General features: G+C 42.1%; 1 protein-coding gene across 1 annotated transcript; it reads right to left on the bottom strand.

Annotated features, from left to right (window-relative positions):
* On the bottom strand, positions 1–10,435 carry LOC143118753 (metalloreductase STEAP4-like). Its single transcript, XM_076279843.1, has 5 exons — positions 10,282–10,435; positions 9,510–9,961; positions 4,155–4,682; positions 3,031–3,195; positions 1–506 (listed from the first exon to the last, which is right to left on the bottom strand). Exons 2-5 carry the CDS (start codon positions 9,957–9,959, stop codon positions 240–242), a joined length of 1,410 nt encoding a protein of 469 aa, XP_076135958.1. The 5' UTR covers positions 9,960–9,961; positions 10,282–10,435; the 3' UTR covers positions 1–239.
* Positions 10,436–11,150: the final 715 nt, after the last annotated feature.

Raw genomic sequence — 11,150 nt, 5'->3', positions numbered from 1 at the left:
TTCGATATATCTGATATTTAATCAACCATCCTACATAAAATGCACATAAATCTAAATACACACAATATATGACTACTGTAAAATCAATATCATCAGCATTTCCTACATAAAACAGTTGAACAAAGTACAAACTTGATATACTTAGACACTTTGTTATCATTTTGCTGTATCAAAATAAGATTATATACTCTAAAACTTATCAAATACAAAAATATATAGATGTTTCCATAAACTCTAATCTATGCCATAAGGCGTTGTTGAGTAGTGCCGTTGCTCAGTGCAGTGCCTTTGGTTGGTCTTTCCCATCCCTGGCGAATCCGGGTGATGGCGCGGTCGACACATGGCATGATCAGGATCAACTTGGAGACCAGCACCACACAAGGGACCACCAGGGACAGCATGTAGCCAGGTGGCATGCACCACTTGTACGGCCGGAGGAATTTATCCCAGCCGTATAGCAGAGCGTGGGCGGTGCAAAACAGCAGAGTCACATGACCTAGTTTAGACTGAGAGAGACAGAGGGTTCTGGATTAGAAAGGTTATACTCTGTTGATCCTGTGAGGGGAATTTGGTCTCTGCATTTATCCCAATATGTGAATTAGTGAAACACACTCAGCACACAGTGAGGTGAAGCACACACTAATCCCAGCGCAGTGAGCTGCCTGCAACAACAGCGGCGCTCGGAGAGCAGTGAGAGGTTAGCACTTCAGCCGTGCCTACTGGTCGGGGTTCGAACCGGCCACCCTCCGGTTACAAGTCCGAAGCGCTAACCAGTAGGCCACGGCTGCCCACACTGGTTATGGGCAGTAGTATAAGCCAAAAACATCTGCACTCATTCAAGGTAGATGAGTATGTAGCTATGTGCACATCTGCACCTTGAATGAGTAATACCTTTGCTGTTATGGACACATCTCTCAGCATGCGCTGAATAAATACAGTGGATCTACAGCAAACACTGATATTTTAATAGATTTGTTGTTTTCTTTGCACCTTTGTGCATGTTCACTCCTGTCTAAGCAGCGGATTGCTTGCTACCTTCAAACTGTTGTTGGTGTTCTAATCTGCTACGATTCTCTGAAGCATGAAATGAATGAGTCGTCTCATCAGCAGGTCTCCAGCAGTCGTATTCCCAGGGTGTAGATATACTACTGAAAACGTGCATCTGTACAGGGTGTAGATATACTACTGAAAACGTGCATCTGTACAGGGTGTAGATATACTACTGAAAACGTGCATCTGTACAGGGTGTAGATATACTACTGAAAACGTGCATCTGTACAGGGTGTAGATATACTACTGAAAACGTGCATCTGTACAGGGTGTAGATATACTACTGAAAACGTGCATCTGTACAGTAAGTCACTTTGCATAAAAGCATTTGCTAAATGAATAAATGGCATAAACAGATTTGGTTTTCTCTTGACCCTGAGCCAGTGCTATTAAACGTGCAGGGCACGGAGCAGCACTGTTATGGGGTACGAGTCTGTGCAGACGCAAAACTATGGGGCAGAATGTAACTGATCCATCACATATATGCACACATATACTGGCACATTGATGAACACTTATTAAAAACCAAAACCTTATCTGGTAAAACAACGATGATTTAAGCAGGCTAGTTCATTATGGTACTCCAGTGGTTATAACTGGTGAGTACATGTTATCTACTGAAACACTGCAGAGTTGGCCTCTTTTTCTCTTCAGTCAATCTTCAGATTACTGAGACCACACAGTTATTTGAAGTCGCTTCTAATTAAAGGGGAAAATGGAACAATCTACTCCCAGACTCTCTTCAAAACCCAAGGGCTGCACGGCTGACCTTTCAAGAATGACACCAGGTTCAAATTAACCCTCCTGTACAATAAGTAGAAGGCTGTATGTCATGGTAATGTAATATATGCACCTTAAAAGAATGTTTAATAAATTGGTTAACATTTAAAACTTGGTCCCATGTCAAGGAATTTCAGAGGGAAAAAGGCTATGCCTCTTTGAAGGCTTTAACTCTCTTTACACTCTGCCAGTAGTGGCTTGGGCCCATTCAGGGCATAACCAGCTCCATTTCAGATACAGTACGTGTCCTCTCTAGACCAAGACTATTTTAGGTGCATGTAACATGGCCTCTCCAGATACACAGTCAACAATTACTGACCTAACAATTGCTGGCCTAGAAGTAGTTTACAGAAGTAGTTTTATAACAGACAAATGAGTGATAATTGGTTTATGTAAAAACTAATTTTGCAATCATGATAAGCATGAACAGCTGCATTTAATGCTATACAATAAACAGATTGTTGTTATTATTGCTAAATCACCACTTGGCACTCTAATGGGTCGTGGAGGCAAAGCAGACCTTCAGCAGCATTATCTACTGAATCTTTGTTTAGAAGCTACAGGGGGAGCAAAAATCAGGTTAGTGGGTTTTCTTTGTGGGCAGCCAAATGTGGACCCCATCTCCCTGTGTGGACTGCACTGCCCACAATGAGTCCCGCTCTGTCAACATGGAGTCGAGGTTGCGTGAGCCTAGAATTATGCTAATCGTACTCAAGAGGGCATGGCGTTGGCACACACTGGCCCAGGTTGAACAGAAGACTGGTGCTAACGTTAGCGGATCCGTGGTGGGTCTGAAAAGAGAACACCGGCAAAACACTATCTGCTTTCAGTGAGATAGGATGGGAATAGTGTTATGAGCCAAGCATGGGATAATCCATTGTGTGTGTGTGTGTGTGTGTGTGTGTGTGTGTGTGTGTACGTGTGTATGTGTATGTGTACGTGTGTGTGTGTGTGTGTGCACGTGTGTGTGTGTGTGTGTGTTTGTGTACGTGTGTGTGCGTGTGCGTGTGTGTGTGTGTGTGTGTGTACGTGTGTGTGTATGCGTGTGTGTGTGTATGCGTGTGCTTGTGTGCATGTGCTTGTGTGCATGCGTGTGTGTGTATGTGTGTGTGTGCATGTGTGTGTGCGTTTGCGTGTGTGTGTGTGTGTGTGTGTGTGTGCGTGTGTGTGTGTGTGTGTGTGTGTGTGTATACTCTGTACCTGTACAAAGCGGAACTCCCTCCAGTTGAGTGCATTGCTAACAGAGGGCAGAGAGATGATTCCCAGCAGCACGTAAAGGCCAAATCCCAGAATTCCAAGAGAGTAGTAGGAGTCTCCGCGCCAGGCCATTGTGTTGTCAAACGGTCTTGTTACATTGTCTTTGCTCTGAAACAAAAAAGTACATTCTGACTGCCTGCTGGGTTATTGGCCACAAAAACTATCTTAGAAAAGGTCCCTGAAGACTTTGAATATGATTTTATGTGTGTGAAACTAAATGCCACCAAAAAACAGCTTTTGGTCAAGCTATTTTATTGTGCCAAATAGCCCTTTCTATGCATGAGTGTACAGAGCTCTCTACAGCACAGGCAGTATACTGTATGTAATGATGATAATCTTGAATCAGCAAGTAGAATTGGAAGGACACCCACATGCATCTATGGGGCAGATACATTGACACTAGTGATTTGCATGCCAGAAGGGTTCCCCTAAAAGAGGATTTATTTAGTAGTGGTGCTTAGAGGATTTTATTCTTCTGCGTTTCGTCTGAGTTTGGAGGAAGGACCTGAAATGACTAAATAAGGCTTGTAATCACTAACAGCACAGATGCTTTAAGGTCTCTAAAACAAGCCGTCATCATTTTCCTTTTTGCTTGTTTAGGAATCACTTATGCAATATTGTCCAAATGTGACATAAAAAAATGCAGTCTTGTGTGAAGACGTATTCAATGTTTGAATGTCACACAGTCTACACATTTGTGGATAACACTTTATATGCATAAAAAGGAAATGACACAATGTCATAACCATGTCATGAATATTAAGGAGTCTTTATGAATGTTTCTGACTTGTTTTTTCATGTAATTTTTAATGTCAAGTTGACATTGCTTGGGATGTGTTTATTATGGAAATTTGACATTATCCAAGATGACCTGTCGATGACTGCCATGACAACTTCACATTAAGACACACTCCTTCAAAAAAGGTTTACCAATTTGAGTATGTGTGTGTGTGTGTGTGTGTGTGTGTGTGTGTGTGTGTGTGTGTGTGTGTGTGTGTGTGTGTATGTGTGTGTGTGTGTGCGTGTGTGTGTGTGTGTGTGTGTGATTTTGAGCTGCGAGTTGTTACCTGTGAGATGGTGCTAGCAGCTATCTTGTACCTGACGTAGTATCTGATAGGAATGACTAAGGTATAGATCACATGCAGGAAGGCTAGAGCCAAAGCCACCAATCCCAGCTGCTTCCTGCACAGCATCCAGCGATCCAGCCAATCAGGGAAGCGCTTGTACTTGGTGCCGTTGTACAGCTGAAAGATGGCCGCCAGAACGCTGGGCAGGTAGCACAGAGCCAGCATGGTCAGCGAGACGATGGGGAACACTTTGTTGGCCAGTGAGATCATGATCCGGAAGGAGCGGTCTTTTCCGTCCACGGCGTACGAGTAGATGACGTCGCGGATGAGCAGGTAGAAGAAGAAGAAGGCGGTGAGCCCCGTGGCGACCCAGAGAGGGAGCCTCCAGTTGGGGAAGAGCTGCAGGGGGATGTCCTCCAACTCCCCAGCAGCACGAAGGGAGCCCCTGTCCTGGGCACTCAGCCCCAGACTGTGGGCAATGTCCACTACTGCTTGCTTAGCTTTGGGGTCATCCCCGCACACCAACACCTGGCAGAGAAAGAGAGAGAGGGCATATAGAGAGTGTGTGTGTGTGTGTGTGAGAGAGAGAGAGAGAGAGATCAAAACTTAGGAATGCCAGACTTGGTTAGTGGAGCCTGGTAGGGGTTAGTCTGAGTCACAGTAGAATTATACAAAGCTGTCATTACATGAGGCTGACATAACCCTGAAATCAGTAAAAAAAAATACAAAAGGTGTGTTGCTCAACAAATGGCTTCTTGAGAGGTCATTATCTTATTTACTGGAGTAACAGTACTGTACTATAAGTTCTAGAAGGCTAACAACAGGGAGAATGCAAAAAGTTACATTTCTATAGGAAACAGGCTGCTACGTCATGTTTCTGTTTACTGGGTTATTTTTGGGCTTGCTTAGATAACTTATATTTTAATAAATTACTGTGAAATAATAAATCATGCCCAGGGATAGCGCAAGACTAATTTTAGTGAACTTTCACAAATCATGTACAAAAGATGAAAAACTAGTATTTGCAGCTGGAACATTATGGCAAAAACAAACAAAAAATGCTAATGTTTATGATGGCAGCCTAAATGATTCTAGAACATTCTGGGCCAAAAACATACTGCAGTGGAAATTATGCTTTACAAATTGCTTCTTATTCAGCAGAGGTGGGAGTCACACATGTGCAAGTCACAAGCAAGTCTCAAGTCTTAACCTTCAAGTCTCAAGCAAGTCTCAAGTCTTAACCTTCAAGTCTCAAGCAAGTCTCAAGTCTTAACCTTCAAGTCTCAAGCAAGTCCAAGTCATTTTTTGTGACAATCAAGCAAGTCAAGTCAAGTCATAGCTTGGGTCAAGCAAGTCAAGTCAAGTCATAGCCAAATCATACAAATTCATGATGATTTACCCAGGGGTGCCATTAATTGTGTGAAAGTAGTATTGCCAAATTTCTTGCCAAGCCCAATGTGTTGTATTTATTATATCGGAGAAAATTCATTCGGAATGGGTCATGCAGGAAGCCTACCTATTTTCTTTGTGATTGCCTTGATTACATTATAAGACTACAATCTTAAGGTACACTACTCAGTCATAGTAAATCATTGCTGTTTAGCCAGGTGAAGAAACATTTTAGCTGCTTTTACAATTGGGTGCATTGGGTGCATACTGTATGTTCCCATCACATTTGACAGGTATAAAACAATGTAGCATATTGTTAATAGAATAAAAAAAAAAGATAAATGGCATTAAATTAACAAGAAATGAAATTGACAGTATGTGACAATATACTTCTTCATACTATCCTGTTTTTTTTAATACACCCTCTTTATAATCAGCTGCCCATTACTACCATGCCTAACTGCTGTGGACATTCATCACGACCAAATGTCGTGTTTTTACTATAAACTAGGCTACATCAATACAATATGTGGATATTGCTTTGGAATGATATAACAAAGCAGTTTAGTTTGTAGGTCCATATTTAAACCTGACCACCTAGCCTACATTCACAGTTCACAGACTTGTGTACAGAATGACTTCTAATTACCTTCAACTAGTGTTATTGAAATTGAAGTGTTTGGTGAAAGGCTATTGATGTTCAGTTTAACATTGAATCAGAATTACACCTCTCCCTTTTCTTCTCAAATAACATTGTAGGCCCTACACCTGTCTTCCAGTAACATTGTACAGTAGGCCCTAACTGTTTAATGACTCATGCCACTATGTTTTTATACTGCACCAAGATATATTGTGTTGGCCACGTCATTATTTGTATTAAGCGCACACACTAAATGGAAATCTAGGATTAGTTTGCATAAGATAAGATAAGATAAGATAAGATAAGATAAGATAAGATAAGATAAGATAAGATAAGATAAGATAAGATAAGATAAGATAAGATAAGATAAGATAAGATAATACTTTATTGTCTGTTACACAAAGGTTACAGAAAATTGTCTTTGACAAGGCTCCAGTCACAAAGAAACATTCACACAGATATACAAACAGGCCATGGGGTGTTGAGGTATCAACTGACTGTGGTGTTCATTATTTGCTCTTCAGTATGGCTATTGCAGAGGGGATAAAGGATTTCTTGTAGATGTTCTTGTAGATGTTTTTATGGGCCAGTGGTACATACGCCTGCCTGATGGTAGTAGCTGGAAGGAGTGATGGAGGGGGTGAGAGGGGTCCTCTGTGATCAGGTTGGCTTTCCTGATCACAGAGCGGCTGTACAGCTGAGATAGGGGGAGATGGGGGGGGGGGAGGGCAGTTATTTTGGCAGCATGATTCACTATACGTGACAGTCTTGTGTTGTGTTTGATGGTGAGTTGGTTGTACTAGGAGGAGATATTGAAAGTGAGAACTGATTCAATGAGGGAGCAGTAAACCAAGTTTAGCACATCCTTCCTGACCACAAATGAAGCAAATTACAAATTGCAGCATTACAATTGCAAACTTACAAATGCAGAGTAGACTGCTCCTCAAAGGCGACTTTTTATTTATCAGCGCAATACTAGGCTATGCACTATGCTATACGTTCATCCACTCCTCAGTATTTCGTGATGTCTACCAAGCATACGATAGCTTCTTAGCACTGCCACAATACATTTTCTCATGGTGATGTTTAGAGTTAGCCTATCCCCCGAAATAGGAAAGCTGGACAAACGCGAAATGAAGACGAGGGAGAAAATGCCACTGCAGTTGACAAGGTGTTGGTTAATTAAGTAAGGTAGACAGGTGGTTAAAACAATGAAAATCCTAGGCCTACATAGTGAACTAGAAATGTAAATCCAATGTCACATAGGCCTATCATAGGCTTATTTTGTTTTATTACCTTATAAACGTAAGGGCTGTCGGTTGTAATCGGTTGTAGGTCTAATGTATGCAGACTCATTTTCAGCTAGTGACAAAACAAACTGCTTATAGCCTATTTTATTTGATTTTTGAGAGTTTTATTATTTGGACACACGTGCACCCGCAGTTGCAACTTGCATGTCGCCACCGTTTCAGGCTTTAGAAATATGTAGCTTGTAGCCTGTAGTGCTCAGGCCGATAAGGAGGGTGGGGCGCAGACTCTTTATGAAGGATAGTTTTTTCCCCATATGCAGCGCTCAGATTACTGTTGCATCTTGTTTGTGGAAAATATCTCATGTCAACAATTTGACACATGTTGATACGTATCCTTGCGTAAGTGGGTAGGCTACAATATTGTTGCTTTTTAAGTGAGTATACGGCGTAGTCTTGCGTAGGCCTATCACGTAGACTAGGCTACATCACTGGGGGAAAAACCTGTTCACCAAGTCATGCTGGTAGCTATTGCGCGACATATCAGCAATTTGTGATGTTTACTGAGTAGGCTTAGGCTATAGGTTATCTTATAGGTTGTCATGTAAGAAAACTAGTATTGCCGTGGCAATACTGGCAATACTGGTGAAGGCGGCCATGGCTTTACCCACGTTCTCATTTTAAAATAAGCTACAGTAGGCTAGTTATGAACTGCTGGAGTTTTATTTGTAACAAACAAATTCATTCAAGCCACATACACCTGAATGGTTTATAGAATAAAATGAAATGTATACGAATAAAAATAAATGTATTTCAAGTAGACATATTATAAAATAGCCTATTATTGTTTCAATATGCCTCAAATAGGTAAGCTACATCAAATCATGAAAATATATTCAAACAGTTCAAGTTACACCTGTCCTGAGCTGTCACATCTCCAACCCAATAATGTTGAAAAAGTAATCAATCAATCAAACGATGTCGCCGACGTCAATGCCAAACTTTGACAAGCGCGACAGCGCAATGGGTTTTAGGAGGGTTTAGGACCGTCAATGCTATATCATATTATACATAAGCCTAATATGTGAAGTAAGCCACTTTTTCTATGCCGATTGCTGGCAGTTAACTAGGCCTACTTACTGTTGTTAGTAGCCTACTAGGCTGTAACGTATGGAACAGGGACGTGTTTAAGAGGGAGGGAGAAAGAGAGGCGCTTACTTTAGGTTACATTGGCAACATTTCGCTAGCATATTAAGAGTAAACATTATTTTATGTTTTGGTATAAACGTAGAGCCTTCCATATTTGCAAGTTAGCCTATACCTCAGTCTGTCTCATTTGATCTGGCACTTGCTGTTGGTCTGTCGCGTCACTTGGTAACAATGACAGGTTCACTCGCGTGACGCATGCAACAGCACCTAAACAGATTTTCTAAAATCGTAGTTAACTCCTTAATATCTATGAAAACATTAAAAGTCAAGTCATTTCAAGTCATTTGTCTCAAGTCTAAGTCAAGTCTCAAGTCATGAATAGCAAGTCAAAGTCAAGTCAAGTCTTTTATACATGTTGATCAAGCAAGTCTCAAGTCCTAAAAAATGTGATTCGAGTCTGACTCGAGTCAAGTCATGTGACTCGAGTCCCCCATGTCTGATATTCAGTAAATAAAAATAAAAATGATCTCTTAGCATTTTAGGAAGACTTGAAAGGTATAGCCTGTTAAAGTTGTGTACTTTTCTATGTGTATTTCCAATACCGTCATCACACCCTACATATGCGTCAGGAGGCTGAATCCATGTGTCTTGAATAGAATACTGCCATCCATGTAGGTGGGAGTGTGCATGTACAATGGAGTATGGGCAGGACTCAGTTTGCCGCACAGGTGAACATTATTATAAAGAACGTCAACAAGAAATGCTTTGCGTTAGGTGATCCCCACAATGCATTAAGAGCAATGGAGAAATATCCTTGTACAGCACCGTGTAGTAATCTAGCATTGTTCATAATATGATGATATGTCAAGTTCATCGGTATATGGGTCATTTGGCTTAGTCTGCATTATATGTGATGTCACTTCCCCTCACCTGTCGGCTGGCGTCCAGCGCCCCTGACTGCAGGGCCCAGGCTGACACTGTGTTGAAGCCTTTCACCACAGACGCTCCCGGCACCAGGCTGCTCAGGTACTCAGCGTTGGATTGTGGGAACTGGCCCCTCTTCAGGTTGTTGCTGATGTCCACCAGCACCTTGCCCTCCAGAGCAGGGGTCAGCGAGGTCAGGAAGTCATAGTAATCGCGCTGCACGGCTATAAAGATCACCTGAGCCATCTGAGCTGCCTCTGGGTGGGTCATGACCTTTGAACCTTTGGGCACCAATGCCGAGTTCTTGGGGTCACGTGACCCAAACACGACCTCATATCCTGCCTGGAGCAGACGAAGCCCCAGAGAGCGTCCAAAGTCTCCTGTGCCAAAGATGCCCACCGTCCCCTGCTTACGCTCCCCAGCAAGAGACGTCATGGCAACAGAATCAGACTTCATGGCTGCATGAACCAATACAAGTATATTTACAGGGAAATTGCTTTCATGCACACACGCAAATTAAAACATATCACGACTGAACCAGTGATGAAGTATCATGTTTTTTTAATTTTTTTTAATTTATTGTACAGTTGTTTCTTTCATTTAATTTTCCGACATGATGACACTATGTGACAAGCAATAATTCAACTCAGTTCTGAGGCCGATGTCTATGAATAGCACATGTTAAAACGTGAAAATGTCAAATACCAACGTTACGCCCAAACTAGTAAATTAATGACATAGAAACATTTCAAGTTTACTTCTGGCTAAAGATACTTACGTTCACAAACTTCAGAGGTTCAAAATGCGAGTTTTCGCTCCAATTAATCTAATGAATAGATATGTTAGAGCTCCCTGGTCCAGCTCTTCTCTCTTCGGCTAGAGCCCCGGTGTTTCCAGTATGCGTCGCTCCTCTTCACTAAAGCAGTTTCATGTGGGACGGAGGCTTTTCCCCTCCTTTGGGGGCATGCCTGGGGAGCGTCCAGAGGCAGCCTCCATGCCCCTGGAGGAGGAGCTGTCAGTGGGTTAGTAGAGCTACAACTTGCTTTGGGAAATTCCGGACAGGAAGGTACAGTGTGTGTGTGTGTGTGTGTGTGTGTGTGTGTGTGTGTGTGTGTGTGTTGGCAGAGAGAGAGAGAGAGAGAGGACCGTTTTCCAGGAAGACTGTTGCACAAGAGTGGAATGTCCACTTTTTCCGTTATATGCCAGCAGAATGTTTGTGGTTAGGTAACTGCTCTCTGGTGGGCATGTTGGTAGGCATGACATTTTTAATAATATTAAAATTGAAATAGGGTGGGCTAATGTCACTGAATGAAATGTGATACCATACGCTGCCATTCCATTGCCTTCAGTACACATGCAGTCTCATCTGAACTGTGAATTGTTATTTCTTGTAAATTCTTTGGTTACTGGTCAATATTGTGCTAGAATCAAAATACTCACAACATTGTTGCTGAAATATGACACTGCCACTGCCTGACAATGGGTGTCTAAATATAACTCTGGGCTGTGGCTTTCTTCAGGATCCTTAGACCACTTAGACAACCGTTATAATCATCATGGAAAACACAGCTATACAAACTGTCCACACACACACAGACACACTCACACACACACACAGTGAGATAGAGAGAGAGAGAGAGAGAGAGA

Source organism: Alosa pseudoharengus, unplaced genomic scaffold, assembly GCF_046254945.1.
Source record: "Alosa pseudoharengus isolate Yale_2024_CS ecotype anadromous, Long Island Sound unplaced genomic scaffold, YU_APseudo_1.1 YU_APseudo_1.1_scf_12, whole genome shotgun sequence".
Lineage (NCBI taxonomy): Eukaryota > Metazoa > Chordata > Actinopteri > Clupeiformes > Clupeidae > Alosa > Alosa pseudoharengus.
Note: the sequence above shows the minus strand (reverse complement) of the source record. Positions and strands in the feature narration are given on the sequence as shown.